The following is a 15250-nucleotide window of genomic DNA, read 5'->3' on the forward strand; positions in this document are numbered from 1 at the left end:
GCCCCCGCTGGGGAGCCAACCCTGCTCAGTTCTTCCTGGACGGTTTTCTGGGGAGGTAAACTGAGGCAGAGGACCGGAAAATGCACTGGGCTTGACCTCTCTCTGGGGACCCGCGTTTGGCCTGTTTCTCCGCCTCCACCAACTGCACTCCCTGCCCTGAGACCCCGAGGGGCCCCCCCAGGTGAGGGGCGCCGGCACCCGAAGCCTCTCCTGGCGAGGCCTGCCACCCACACACTGCCAACCCCACTCCGTGCAGCCCGCGGGGACAAAGTTCCCGAGGCCGCAAAATATGGACCGGGCGAGGCCCCTCGCCGGGATCTGGGTGGGCCCCGGGGGGGCTCACACACTCGCAGGCGGGACACCGCGCACACGGGGCCCAGCACACGACACCGTCCGGGCTCCGGGCCTTGTCCCGCCTTGAACCGAGAGCCTCAAACTGCCTCCCTGCCCCGGAGGCCACAGGGCCAGGCTGCAGGCCTCCCCCGCTGTCCCGGGGCCACTCCTGGTAGCTCGGCCCCGCCTGGCCTTGGCCTTCTCCTCGGAGCCCAGGGCTTAAGGAAAGAGCAGGAGACAAAAAAGCTTGCCCTTGCGGGGCCTCTAATTTGAAAATGAAAGGAAAAAAAGGAGCCTGGGGAGCTCTGGGACCAGGGACAGGTATCTGGAGTGGGGAGTGGGGCTCAGCCGCCCTCAGACCCCCGGGCCTCTCGCCCCAGGACCCCCCTCCCCGGGGCCATCTTGGTTGGCTGAGGGCCTTGCAGCCTCTTTCAAGGGAGGCTACTGCCCCCTCCGGGCCGAGCCCTCTCCCAGCACAGCCTCTGGGAAAACCTGAAAAGCGGAAGCTCCCTTCTTGGGGGGGTGTGAAGTGGGGGGAGACTCCATTATCCTCCCCCTCAAGCTCTGCTCACCAAGCCAACCGCCTGCTCCATTCCCCAGCGGCTGTGACCGCCACGACCGGCGGGTCCCCTCTCCCCGCTTACAGGGGACACACATCTACCGGGGGGTTTCTTCCTACCCCCACCTCCCCCCGGGGTTCACTCAGGAAGTGGCATCAGAAACTCGGTCACAGAGCACAGGAGCGCTCTGCTGTCTCCTGGGAGATCCTCGAGGTCCCTCTTAGCCCCGTCTGGGAAGGGCCCAAGTTGTCCCCACGTCCAGATCCAGAGGCCCGGAAAGGTGGTCCAGGGACCCCCCCTAATGGTCAGCCTGAGAAACGCAGCCAGGAGGGGCTGGGGGAGGGCGGGGGCGGGTTCATCTTTGACCACCAGGCCCCTGGCTTGGGACAGGGGCCTCACCCTACCCATCAAACCAGAACCTTCTCTCCTGACCTCCAGGCCCTCATCCTCCATCATCTCACGGGGGACAAGCCTCGCCAGACCACGCATCTTCTTCCGGACCCGGCACTGGTCACCAAGGCCATGCTGCCCAGTGGGGGAGGCCACGGCTGGCGGCTGTGGGTCCCAGCAGGGGCCCGTGGCCTGCAGTTGGTGGAGCAGGTAGAATGCTGGTGGTTGGGAGACTCGGGACCCCCGGGTCCCGGGGTGGGGAAGTCCGCACACCTCTCTAGCTTGGATGTGTGCTCTGGGCTTTGGAGACCCTCCCCCACCCCAAAGAAGGCGCAGGGCTGGCCCCGCCCAACTCTGCCCGGTCGCGCCCCCGGCGGGGGCAGAGGGAAGAAGGGGTTTCTTGGGAACCGGAGGAGCCCATGCTGAGGGCTGAACCTCAGAGACAGATTTTTATAACTGGGGTTGAGAGAGAGAAGGGGGTGGTCACGCCTCCCCCTCCCCACCTCCTCTCTGTAGTGTGCAGGGATGGAGCAGGCGATGGGCAGGGGTGGCCTTCGGCTGGCATGGGACACAGAGACAAAGCCACACACGCCCAGAGCCCACCCCACCTCTCGGCAGCCTTGCTCAGGAGCCCATCTCCCTGCCCCTGCCACGTGCCCTCCACCCAGAGCCAGGACAGCTTTGGCCCTGCGGGTCTGGAGACCCCCCCCCACAATGCAAACTGGGGGGCATTCTCCATCCCCCCGCCGACCTTTGGAGACCAAGTCCCTGTGACTGTGCTCCTCACGGTCACGCAGACAGCGGGAGGGGAAGGTCCGGGCGGCTGCTCCTGCCCAGGCCTCCCCAGCCCCTCCTGGGCACAAGGTCACCGACATCGGTCCTTTTCCTGGCTAGACGGGGCTCGTCTGCAGGAGGAGGCCTGAGAGAAGAGCCTGAGGTATCTGAGCTTGCGGGTGAAACGTCACAGGAATAGCCAGGTTGAAGGCGGGGGGACCCCGGGTGGAGGGCTGGGTCGGAACCCCCGGGACCCCCCCACCGCCCAGGTCTTCAGGCTCAGGGCGATGGGAAGACGGCCTTTCTCCTCCCTCCGTACCAGGGTCCCCCAGACCAAACAGGGGTATCCGGGGCCCCGGCCATGGAAATGGGGGTGCAGGATGGCACGGAATCCAGCTTTCGGGGGGGACTGGGGGGGCGGGCCCTGGGAGCTCCGCTCTTGGGCTGCTGGTTTGGTTTTGCTCTCAAGCCCCGGCTTCTCCGCTAACGTATTGCCTGCGTAACTGGATTGAAAAACACACGGTGGCTCGAAATGTGCCCGCGTGCGGCGGGGACACGGCGGGCGGAGGCCCCGGCGCCCGCACACGCGCGCACACAGCGGGGTCGGCGTCCGCGCACCGTGCGCACACGCATGTGCGTGCCCACAGCATATATTAACATATATTGCTCAAGTATATGTGCTATTTACAGTATATATCTATATCGACATAAAACACAAGTATTTATAGGTGTGTACAATCGATACGTTCTCGGGGGGGTCTGGGCAGCACACGCTTCTGGGGTCACGGCGCCGACACACTTGCTGGGCAGGGAGGGACGGCAGAGAGCGGACACCATCAGGAGACCCGACGGGAGTCTGGAAGGACGGGCCACGGAACACTGAGGCCTTCCAAGGAGAGAGAGGGGGCCCCGAGGGTCTCTCCCTGCCCACGCGACCACCCCCCGGTTTGGAGCCAGCAAACAGTGGACACGTTTTGGTTGTTTTCGAGTTTTGTGCAAAATGAATTAACTTAAAAAAAGAAAAAAGAAGAAGAGGGTTCCTAATCAGTGCTTGGGCCCTGAGCGCGTCCAGGATCCAGACCCACGGCTCTTTCGTGGTGGGCTGCCGGGGCTCAGAGGTCTTCTTCACGCTGGGAGTAGGGGGACTGGGGCTCGCACAAGCCCTTCGCCTAAGGGACTGTCCTTTCTCCTCTGAGCTTCTCGGGAACGGCGGTTCAGCCGCGCTGTCTGAGAACACCAGGAAGAACACGGGCCTCAAGGACCCTCTGGTCCAGCTCGCGTGGGAAGCACCCCCGGCGGGAGGGGAGGCGCGGGGGCTCACCCGATGTTCCCGGGTCAGCCTCGCAGGGGTACAAGCCCGCCTCAGCTGGCCTGCCACCTGGCTGCCACCGCCCCGTGGCCTCTGGGTCCCCTCTGATGTTCACACAGACCACGGCGCCCTGGGTGCCGTCAGTGGGGCTGCCCTGGGGGGGACCCCTGCCTTGCAACAGACTCTGTGGCCCACTTCCTGCTCCAAAGAGAGGCCCACACTCCTGGGACACCCCCCGATTCTCCTGCTTGGGCGCCAGCTGAGTGATGCCGAGCCCCTGGGCCCCCTGACGGAACTGAGCAGGCCCCATCCCCCGAAAACTGCCGCCAACCGCAGCCTGGGCGCAAATATATTAAATAAGAAACTAAAACGTACGGTACAGTTTTCTCTGTTAAGGCTCAGATAAGCTGCCCCCCCAGGTCAAGTACTCATAAATGCCACAGTCCCCAGCTGAGGGGCGGGCAGACAGGCGAGTCGGGGGCAGGGGCCTTCCGCATCCCCCAGAAGTGGGGCGGGGGAGGGGACAGGATATCAGGGGAGGCCTGTGCTGGTCTAGTCAACTGCTGGGGAGTGGGGGTGACCCAAGAAACCCCAGGTCCAGAATGCTGGGGATGCCCCCACTTGGGGGAAACCGAGGCTCTGCCTGCCCAGGTAGGGTCCAGGGAAAAGCAAGAGGGGACGGGCGCCCATGCCCCAGGCTGGTGGGTCTCCCGGGAACCGCCCCCCGGAGCGAGCGCTTACCGTGGGGAGGGTCTGTTCAGGGCCCCCTTGGCAGTCTTGCTGGGAGTTGGAGCACAGACCCTGTGCACGGCAGGCAAGATTCTGGGCGGCGCGGGTCCTCCCCAGCTCGGGGCCCACCCACGCTTGTCCCAGCTGCCCCAGCACGCGACCCAGGGGCCGCCCACTGGCCTCCACTCTGCGGGAACCAGCCCGGAGCTGATGGAACCAGAGACCAGCGACCACAACATCCAGCCCAGGTCCTCACGGGGGCCTCCCTGGGCTCCATGAACTCAGCACTGCTCGGCCAGCTCCCCTAGATGACATGAGAACCGGAACCCCCTCGTCTCGTAGGAGGGCCCTGCTTCCTTCAGCATTCGCCCCCCGCTGCGGGCGAGGCCAGGGGGGAAGGTGGGTGGGCTCGCGAGCTCCCTGGGCCTCGGACCTCATTTTCTGGAGGAGGAGTCGGGGGGAGGAGGAGACTAGGGGCTCTCTGGAGGGTCTGGGGGCTCCAGGGAGGGCACGGGGAGGCCTTGGCTTGGGCGCCCCAGGCCTGGCAGGGGAAGCGATCGGGGGCGTCTCCCAGAGGCCCCTTCTTGGGGGTCCCTGGGGCCGATTTTCCAGTCTGAGAAATACTGCGAGAAGAATCTTCAGGGTGAGGGCCGGGCCCAGGCCTGGGGGGCGGACAGGGAGGAGGGAGGAGCCCCCCTAGTGCTTCTCTGCTTGGCTGACTTTCAGGGCGCTGATGACGGCGCTGATGTTCTCCTCCGGCACCTGCGAGGGGGCAGGGGAGGCAAGAGCCGTGAGCCCCGCACTGGCGTCCCCTGCCCGGGGGCCGGTGCGGGACACTCACCAGCGCGTGGTCGAACTTGAAGGTACTGATGTAGTAGGCGGGGATGTCTGCGGCGGCCAGGGGCTCGGAGATCTGCGCCACGATGCCACACTCATCTGGGGACAGAGGCGGGGACGACGCTCAGCTAGCCCCGGCCACCCACCACGCGGGTTCCCGGATGCCACGCCAGGATTCCCTGGTGCTCTGACCCGCCCCCCTACTCACCCAGGAGCCTTCTCTGAGCCCCCACCCCGCCCCCACAACGGACTCTCGTCCCTCTGCAGGGCTCCACAGAGCTGAACTCTCTGTCTGCTCCCCTGCTCCCCGCTCCCTACCACCTCGCGAGTTCTCCGCGACAGAGCCGGAGCCCGCGTGGCCGAAGGGAGGACGTGGGTTCAGGCCCTCTTCCCTGTCGCCCTCTGACCCTTTTTCTAGCCAGAAGACCGTGGTCAAGTCACTTCCTCCCTGCGAGCACGGGGTTCCTCCCCAGAGTCCCCACCGGGAATGGGGCTTCTACCTCCCTCTAGACCTCCAAAGCGGGGGTGTATCCCCTCCTCACCCCCGGCTCCCTGCCTGATTTGAAGGCACCACTCAAAGCTTCCTCCTCCAGGAAGACCTCCAGGGTCTGAGGACCACTCTGCCACCAACACAGCCCCTTCCAAACTTTCAGGTGGTTTCCCCCAAATCCACTATTCCAATTTTGACGACGATGCCTTTTCCCAACTGGGCGGGAGAGTCCAGATCGGGTCACCAGCTCCCCGCGCGATTCTGAGGCTGGAGCCCGGGAACCGACCCGGGCTGCAAGCCTGCGGCACCCCACTGCCATCCCTTCCAGCCTCCCCTCTGCTCCTTCACTCCCTGGCCCAGCCCTGGACCTGTGCGGTGACTCTGGGCTCCTGCTTTCCGCTCAGTCTGCCGGGGCTCCCGGCTGGACACGCAGGCCCTTGGCGGCTGGGCGAGCCCGGCATCTGGTGACCGTCTGTGCCACCATGTGGTGGGGATGCGTAGTCTCCCCAAATCCTTCCACTACGCACACAACTACTCCAACAGAAACGGGGTTGGAGACGGGAGTCGATAACGATGCTTTCCCGACTGCGGGTTTGGACCCCGTGTCACGTCAGTTCGGAAGGCCGGGGACCTGCACTCTGCAGAATGACAGGGTGGCCAAGAGGAAGCCCCGAGGGCGCGCGCAGCAGAGCCCCGGCAAGGACAGAGCCACCTGCACCGGGCACACTGGGTCCTGGGGGAAGCCGCGTTTACCCCAAAGCACGCTCATAAGCACGCGGAACCCGCCGGTCTGGAACCCTTCAGATTCTCGGCGAGCTGCTTCCCTGGCAGGGTCCTGCCGGCTGTCAGGGTGGCTCAGACCCCGTGCCGCCCTGCGAGGGCAGCTGCCAGCGCCGCCGGCATCGCATCTGGACACGTCATCAAGACGTTCCACGACTGTCTTACAGGCAGCCTTGTGAAGGACTCGGCTCCTGGTCGCCCCCCGGCAGCTCCCCCGCCTGCCAGAGCTCAGCTGCTCCCCACCGCCTACAGGAAGACATGGTGGCAGACCCCTTGGTCTGGCCTCAGGACTCCGTCCCTCTGCCTGTGCTGACCTGGCTGGGTTCTTCAACCCTGCCTACCTCTGGAGCCTGCACCCCGGGCACAGCCAACTGGAGCCACGCGGGTGCCGCAGACAGGGGCTGCCGCGTCCTACCTCCCCCTCCCTGAGAGCCGGGGAGTACCCACTGGTCACCTTCTCTGGGGAGCCTTCTCCTGGGCCACTTGGGCTTTACCTGTGACGCTGACAGCAGAGCACCTGGTACAACAGACACGCACGGGTGCTTCCCTACCCGGGGGAGGGACCCACCATCCTCCTTATTAGGATGCCCGCCTGTGGCCATGCTTGTTTCTAACAACCTCCTTGGTGAAGAGTTGTTCCAGCGCTCGATCCCCACGACCCGGCACCGGGCAGCCAGTGTGGCAAAGGAGCCCCCAACCCCCGCGCCGAGAAGCAAACTGGTCGCCAGGGTTGGACCAGGAGCCTTCAGTGTACACTTCCTAGCACTCCACAGAGCAGCCTGCTGTCTTGCCCCCAGGACGGCTCTGGCTTTGGCCTCGATGCGAGCGGAGTCGGGGGGACCCGTCCTGTCTTGCTAGTGACCATGACCTGCAAGTGCGTCCACGGGCAGGTGAGGCCGGAGGCAGAACCTGGGTCCCTCACTGCTCCTCTGCCCTAGGTCAACATATGCTGCCACCTCCGTCTCCTGTCCTAGGAACGCGCGTCCGAGGGCTGACGTGATCGCCCCTGGAGCAGTCTGGGCTTCGTCGGGACTCAGGGTTCACCGATCCCACCTGGGTCTGTGGATGCCATTTCCCGGAGACGACCGAGAGCCTGTCCCGGGTTCCAGCTCTGGGGTCTAATGGGTCTAGCTGCAGGAAATCATTTCTGATCGGCGCATCCCTGACAGTGGGGCCGGCGGCCTCCACCCGGCCCCAGGCGAATCAGTGCCCTGCAGGCCTGCTAACCCCCGAGGACCCTGAGCCCCACGGACCCCTGAACACGCCTGTGGACAAAACTTGCCGCCAACGGCGCTGTTTGGGCAGCTGTGGAAGCTGCGGCTCGAGACTCTTAGGGAATCTCCACAGAGATCCTCTATAGGGTCAGGTCATTGTTACGGAGAAGCGGCTCCTTCCCAGGACAGGAATGGTGAGGTATTTCGGGGTGAATGCTGGGGTGTCCGAGTCTGACGGCGATGGCATTTATTTACGTGAAGGACCCTCATCAGAACCACGGCCGCGGCCTGGGAGCAGCTGGGACTCACAGGTGACTTTTTCCCTTCTCTGCTGCAGACTCCACGCCCAGCAAAGAGCCCAGCAGCAGGGCCCGAACTCATGACCCTGAGACCAGGACCTGAGCTGAGATCAAGAGTCGCCACTTAGCTCTGTGAGCCACCCAGGCCTCCGTTCCCTTTCTGTTTGACTCTGGCCCGCGGCGTGCTAACAAGCGACAGGAATGCTCTCTCCCAGGTGGGGAGAGGTGCGGCTGCTTTGGCTGAAGGCGTTCCTCCCGCCCTCTTGTCTGGAGCCCCCTGCCTCCTGTCACTCGCCGGTCGAGGGCCACGGACGCCGGCCCCGCCCCCAGCCTCAGTTCCCCAGCTGCACGGCAGGGTGAGTGAGCCCGGATGGAATGCCCGCACAGATGCTAGGCCCCCGCCCGCTGGTGTGGCACCCCCCGGGGCTCACCAAATCCCAGGGGCTGTCCTCCGATCCGCACCATCTTCCAGAGCTCTCCAGACGCGCTCGTGAACAACAGGTTACTAGGGAACCTAAACAAGGAGAGAAAGAGAGAAACCCCAGAGGCCGACGTTGGTCGAGGTCCCTGGGTCGGAGCGGTGGCTGCCCTCAGGACGATCAGGGGTCTCGAGGCCCTGCCTGAGCGCCCCCTTCATCTGGGGGAACGGGAAAGCAGGGCTGGGAGTGCGTTTGGGAACACTGCCCCCCCCCGCCAGCCCCAGAGGGGAGGCCGAGGGACCCCGGGCCATCAGCTCTCTGAGCTGCCTGTCGTCGGTAAGTAAGAAGGGCCACTCACCTCTGCTGGGTCTGCACGTCCATCACCAGGGAGATGTAGCCCTCAATGAGGGAGAAGGAGAAGAAACGGATGTGGCCACAGTCCTCCCCGGCAGCCATGGGGTCCTTCACTCTGGGGGCGGGGGGTGGCGTGGTGAGGCGGACAGTGGACCCTGATCACACCCAGATCCCCACCCGGTCCGCTCGCCTGCCCCCCGGCCTGGGAGAGCTGCGGCCAAGTCCTGGCCCCAAGCCTGACCCTGAACCTCCGGCCCCCAGGCTCGGTCTCCCCACCTGAGGCGGACGAGTCCGCGGCGTTCACAGAGGCGAGCACCATACTTCCCGGAGCCCAACACCCAGCCGGCCCTGGCTGCAGACCACCCCCGCCCCTTCCTGGACAGGGTTTCTCTGTCCCTGCGCTGACCCACATCTTGGGGTCCCTGGTCCCACCCCCACTAAAATCCGAGAAAAAAAAGGCAGCAAAGCCTACTGTCTGCCAAGCAGAAAAGCCCTGGGCTCCTGGCGCCCCTACAGACCGGGCTTGCCGCTGGAGCTCTGGGGATGGAGCGTGGGGGCGGAATCCACAGACATGTGGCTCTGGGGCTTCGCCATGCTTTGGGGTTTCCGAGGAAGGATGTCTCCCCAATCAGAGCATGGCTTTGGGGTACAGTCATGACCCCTGCCCCAGACCAGCTTCCAGGACAGGGGGTAGCTCGGTGTCTCCCCACTCAGACCGGGGCTCCCAGGCACAGCCGTGTCCCCTTGGCCTCCCTGGCCTGCCCTGCAGCCTCTCCCGTCCAAGGGGGCGGCCGTACCCATTGGAGTAGAACATGACGTCCATGAGAAGTGTGGCGACCGCAGGCAGCGTGTCAGGGTCCAGGCTGGTGACACAGAACCTGTTGCTCGGGCTGGACAGAGGGTGGATGACAGGTCTCTGGACTGTGAGAGCAAAGACAGCGGGTGCTGAGGCCAGGAGGAGTGGCACGGGGTGGGAGGAGGGCCCGGGACAAGAGGCGGGGTGAGCCGGCAGCTGCTCTGGGGGACCTGGCCCCTGTGCCTTCTCCGGCCTCCAATACATTCACTCACGGCTCTCCTGATTCTCCAGCTCAATGCCAGACCCCTGGGCCTTTGCACATGCCTTGCTGACTGCTGGAATGAATGCCCGTGCTAATCTCTACCACTTGGCTGAGCTCCTACTTGGGCTCCAAGCTTCAGTTCGACAGTTGCTGCCTCTGGGAAGCCCATCTTGATACCCTGGTTGGGTGAGGAGTGGCCTCTGGACATCGCCAGCTGTGTCCCCTTCCCCTGTCCTTGCTAGACCTGGAGAGGAGGGTCTCTGACCCTGTGTTACACTTGGTGCTCTGTGGGTGCTCAAGGGTGCCCTGGGGACTTCTCGAGGTCTCTCCGGCAGAGCCTCCTCAACTCACCCATCTTGGGCTTCACGAAGCCATTGGTGATGCCAAGGTTCTCGGCAGCTACCGTCTCGCCGTTGACGACCCGCAGGATGGTGAACTCCGATGACAAGGTGTGGGTGACGAAGGGCAGGTCCCGCTCACGCACCTACGGACGGGGAGTCGAAGATGTCGGCATCCCATGGTCCCTGGGGGGCACCTCCCTTCACTCTGAGATTCTGCTCCCCGAACCAGCTTCCCCCATCCCTCCCGCCGTGCTCGTGGGGGATGGGAGTCTGGAATCGCTGCGGCCTGGGAGCAGACACTCTTGCCCCCCCCACCCTCGTGTGCCATCACAGCCGAGGCTCGGGGTCCAAGCCGGCACAGTCTGCAACAAGCACTTGGTGTACGGGGCTGAATGGAGCCCTGCAGTGCCACCCGGGGCCCTGCGGACACTTGAGCCATGACCCTGCGGTACCTCTGACCTCTCTCTGAGCTGACCATGCAGCGGGGGCGGCCGCAGAACCCTGTCGACGATGCCACCCAAGGCCCCAGGGTGCGGGGCCCCGGCTCACCAGGATGAAGTCCGTCTGGTAGGTGGAGAGCATGAACACGGAGATGTTCTGGTCCGCCAGCGGGGCGATGACCGACTTGGCGATCTTGGTGACGCCGATGGGCTGCGAGCTGGAGAAGCTGCCCCCGCCCGACACCACGTTCAAGGCCAGCCAGGTGGCGTCCGCCACGCTCAGGTGCTCCGAAGAGGGCAGCTCTGCGGGGGGGGGAAGTGGACGACACATGGAAGACGCGCCTGTGACTGTGATGTGATGGGTCCTCCGGGCTGGGGACAGGGCCGGCTGCCTGCCAGGGCCCCCCATCAGGCCCCGGTTCCCTCGTCTGTCAGAGCAGAATGGAATCAGAGGTCCCAGCCCGGGGGGACCGAGCAGGGAAGGCCCTCAGAGGACCTCAGACGCGCCGACCACTCGCGCGGTAACCACAGCCTGGTGCGCCAACCGGTCCCGCTGGCTGAGCGGGGACCGTCCTGGCCAGGCCTGCTGGAGAAGCAGGCGGCTTCCCAGGAAAGGGGAAAGCTTCGGGAGGAAGAGCGGGAGGAAAGGTGTTTGAGGGGCCCCGGGCTTCCGGCTTCAGCATCCGGTCTAACTGTTACGTGGGTGTTGGAAGAGAAATAGTCTGACGGCTGCAGGAAAACTCCCCAGAAACTACAGCTCAATTCTGAAATTCTAAGGGGCCTGGACCTAGGGAGAACGCCGCGAGTCCCCCAATCCGGCCATCTATTTCAGAGACAGCCCCAAGAGCCGCTGAGGGCCGGGTATCCTGATGGTCCAGCCTTGCTCAACGCTCAGCCCAGGGCTTCCTGGGGCCTGTGTGCTGGGTGTGAGCCACGCAGCCCCGACAGCGGCCATCGTTTTAATGTATTTAACGCTGGACACTTGAAAACGCCCCTGTCCATTCGGCCCTCTTGGGAAAGCCCTGGAAGGGTCAGTTACGTCTTAAGTCGCTGCGTATTAACAAGAGACCACACTGGCATTTGCGAACCGGCCCTCTGCCGGCCGCTGCCAGGTTCCTCGCAACCCCAGACCACCCAGTGGCTTCCCGCACCCTTCGGAGAAGAGCCCAAGTCCTTCTCCCCAGAGAGCTCTGTGCGGAGAAAGGGAGGGGTCCGTCTACACCCGCACTGCCCCAGACCGCAGCCGCTCACTGTGGCTTCAGAGCGACAGAAGAACGTGGCTAATGCAACAGAAAAGAGCGTATGTTTTATTTCACTTGGATTCATTTTGCTTCTGCGAAGGGCACGTGGTGCGCGGCTACCGTGCGGGGCAGTGGCCTTGTCTATGCTCAGCACGTGGCGCGCAGGGGTGCGAGATGAGGACGGGGCGGGGGCAGCCGGCCCTGCCTCTGCTCTGTCCGGGCCCCACGTTCCGACCCACCTGCCCTCCCGCTCCTCTGTCGGGGCTCGGTCACCCTGCCGGCCCGAGGTTGGGGGGTGGCCTCACCATCATCCCTTGCTCCCACACCCGACCTCCCAGGATTGGGCCCCGGGGCCCCGGGGGGAGCGAGCGCCATTCCCAGCCCCGGCCCACCAGTGGGGACAGGGCATTTGCTGCCCATCAGCTTACGGACGCATCGGGCTGTGCGACAGCCCCGTCCCCGCCGGGCAGAGTAGGCCGTGGGGTCCTGTGAGCGGAGGGAGGCAGACGGCGACGTACGCCAGCTTCAGGCTGGGACAGGTCGACTCCAGGCCGGGCTCCAGCCGCCCTGGCGGAGGCTGCCAGAAAGCTGCAGCCGGTCCAGGGGGGAAGGCGTGTGCCCCCCAGTCAGTGAAGCGCTGGGGTGTGTGCATTTTTAAGGGGCACCGGTGCAGACACGGCTCTGCTCTGGGGAGTTTCTTGGCGGGTTTGGATGCGTCCCAGGGAGAAGCCCAGGCCTGAGGCCAGCTGAGAGTGGGGTGTGGGACCGCGCGGGGGCTGAAGGGGGCGGGGGACAGAGGACTTCAGGGCCGTCCAACTGCTGGCCAGTCTGGGCAGCGAGCGGGTCGGCCGGGATGGGTCTGCCTGCCCTGCTCCAGGCCTCGGGGCCGGCCACTGCTGGCTCTCGGCCCTGGGTAGAACCCACGGACAGTGGTTAGCTCGGACCAGCGGTCGGAAACCACAGTGTTCGCTGCTTCTGGCCCCTGGGTCCTACAATATCGGGGCGGGCGGAAGGGAGGGAAGGCCTGTCCGGGGCCCATCCTCACCCCGGGCCAAGCCTCGGGGGGACGAGGTGCCATTGTTGGGGCTGTGGGGATGAGCTCCAGGAGGCTGACCAGGAGACCGTGAGCCTGCCCGTCCCTAGAGGAAAAGCGGACCCACTCCCAGACCAAGATGGGCTGTTTGTCTCTGTCACCGCACGCAGCAGAGGCTCTACAAACAGCCTCTGGAGCTGTGGTGGTGGAGGTTAACGGTGTCTTGTCACTCCCCAGCCAGACTGGGGTGGCTCTGCAGCTGGGTAGAGCCCTCCCCCTGCCCTCCTCGTGGTACCCACCCCCCTGCCCCGGGCCTCCCGTGCCCTGGGCTGCAGGTCCCTGCGTGCCACGGCTGTTGTGTGCCCCACCCAGCCTGTGTTTCTCGGCTTCTCCTGCCCCGCCCGCAGCAGGGTCAAGGGTCCTGGGGTCAGGAGGAGGGGGAGGTGTTTAACCCGCCTTCACTCTGGGCAACGCCAACGCCCAGCAAGCCGTGCAGGCGGCAGAAATGGATCTGAACCCAGGTCTTCCTGTCCGCACTCACCGGGAGGCCAGGAGTCGCTTCTGGACGACATCCTCCCCCTGCCTCGGGACCAGCGCGCGTGCGAGAGACACCGCGCTCATGTAACCGTACCCGGTTCAGCCCCGAGTGCCGACCAGGAATGGCGGCCTGGAAGTGAGACCCCTACGCAGCCGCCGCAGGGTAGCGGACCCTCCTCTCAGCCCCACTGGGTGAATCACTTACACCGGTTTCTCTCCCCCTCCCGGAGCCCCCTTCCCCACACTGAAGACACTATGACTGCTCCGGCCACCGGAAGAGGTCTGGGGAGAGGCCAAGGGATTATTAACGGCTCCAGGGGAAGTCGGGGTTTCAAGATTGTGGGTAGTTCCCTCCCTGGGTCAGTCGGGGTCTCAGCCTGGGCCTGAAGATCTCACTTCGGACAAAGCCTGCTTATTCTCCTCCAGGGAGGCCCCCACGTCACGCTCTTGCCTCCCGCGTACTCACCCCAGGTGCCTCTTTCTGAGTCCAGCCTCAATGACGACTCTCTCCCGCTCAACAACCTTCAATGGCTCCCTACTGCCTGCAGAACAAGGTCCAAATGGACCCTGCTCACCCCTTTTTAAATTTGAACCTGTCTTTCCATCGACTCTTTGAACCCGGTCTCTGCTTCTGCGTCTAGACTCACTCATACACCCCCACCTGACACGCGCTCTCCTCCCTAGCTCTTCAAGGGCAGCAAAAACGGCCTCCTCCAGGAAGCCTTCCCTGACTACCTAAGCTCCCCCAAAGTCTCCTCTTCCGAGCTCCCAGAAGGGGACATGCTGAAAGCTCCCCGGTTCTTCCAGACTTAAATACAGCGTGAGGCTCCCCGCTGGTTAGCAGTGCAGCTCAGGAAAAAGTCCCCGGTAAATTCAGATTTCGAATCTTTCTTGATTCCTGCTCTGTCCTCACCGCGCCAGCCTCCTCACTCTGCTCTCCTCCAGGCAAGCCCTTCACGGTCAGATAAGCCCCTTCACTGGCTCCCCCTTGCCTCTGTCTTCTCCCCTGCATGCCCAGCGACCCCCCATTCTAGAAGGCTCCCCACACCCAGTGTCACGGGTTTCACCGGGTGGGCTCATTAGTCATTTAGTTGGGTTTGCCTCAAGCACTGCCTCCTCTGGGGAGTCCTCCTGGACTGCACTTCTGCCAGCCAGGCTGGGTACCACTCTCTATTGATACCGCAATTCTGGTTCCTGTGTTTCTGTCCTCCCAGAGCCGTAAGCCCCTGAGGGGCAAAGGCCGCATTCCTGCACTTCTGCTCTCCCCGGCCTCGGCCCGGCCCCTGGAGGCATCCGGAGAGGACACCAGCCGTGAGGCCGCGGCGGCGACAGCCTTTTCTGCACTTCAGGTTCCTTGTCTATAAAACGCAGTTAGCAAGAGCCCTTCCCAGAGCTTCTACAGCAGTGTCCGCAGCCAGAAGCCCCGTGGGGGCAGGGAGGGAAGTCGGAAGAGGTCGATTCAGGCTCCTAACCGATCCAGTCTGCCGGCTTGCGTACTACTGCAAGGGTCCCTCCTACGGGGTCTCCGCGCAGCACCCACCGTGACCACGAATGACCGCGTCGCGGGCTGGCAGACCCCGTGGCTCATGGGGTCAGCGGGGTTCTGTCAGTGCCGCCTCCTGCAACCCCAGTGGCAGGCGGTGCCGGCTGGGGACAGGCACCATTCACCTGCACGATGCCTCCCAGGGGACTGAGGATTCCTACAAACGTGGGTTTCAGGGCCTGCAAACCCTAACCTAACCCTGCAAAACCGGCCCCCTGGGTCCTGCGGCCACAGCCTTCCTCTGTCCCTGGTCGCCACACTGGCTCGCTGGTGGCCCCGAGATGGAGCGAGCTTGTCTCGTCTGGGGAGACGGGGCCGTTGAGGGTACCTGCTCCTGGAGCAGAGACATCCCGGGGCGCTCCTTCCGCGTCCGAAGTGCCGTGCTTCTCGGCAGGACCCACACAGAGACGGAGATGGGTCTGGGGTCCCCAAGTGTACGTTCTTCATGGGACCGTGCTTTGTGGTTAGAGAGAAGTTCCTGTCTGTGGCTCCTAAGCTCCCACAGGGTCTGTGCATGGATAAATGACGGACCCGACAGACATCTCTGATGATGGGGTAGGGGTGTGTAA

At 64.4% G+C, this 15250-nt stretch overlaps 1 protein-coding gene across 1 annotated transcript in view; it reads right to left on the reverse strand.

The window, feature by feature from the left end:
* Positions 1–308: 308 nt before the first annotated feature.
* Positions 309–15250, reverse strand: part of CASTOR2 (cytosolic arginine sensor for mTORC1 subunit 2) — a 48571-nt gene continuing 33629 nt past the window's right edge. Inside the window, exons 3-9 of the mRNA XM_032326933.1 lie at positions 10437–10630; positions 9898–10030; positions 9286–9409; positions 8493–8603; positions 8147–8229; positions 4937–5031; positions 309–4857 (exon numbers count right to left, since the gene is read on the reverse strand). Of these exons, the coding sequence (XP_032182824.1) occupies positions 4792–4857; positions 4937–5031; positions 8147–8229; positions 8493–8603; positions 9286–9409; positions 9898–10030; positions 10437–10630 (806 nt within the window). The 3' untranslated portion in view covers positions 309–4791. The remainder of the gene's footprint in view (positions 4858–4936; positions 5032–8146; positions 8230–8492; positions 8604–9285; positions 9410–9897; positions 10031–10436; positions 10631–15250) is intronic.

The sequence above is a fragment of the Mustela erminea genome, chromosome 20, assembly GCF_009829155.1.
Source record: "Mustela erminea isolate mMusErm1 chromosome 20, mMusErm1.Pri, whole genome shotgun sequence".
Taxonomy (NCBI): Eukaryota; Metazoa; Chordata; class Mammalia; order Carnivora; family Mustelidae; genus Mustela; species Mustela erminea.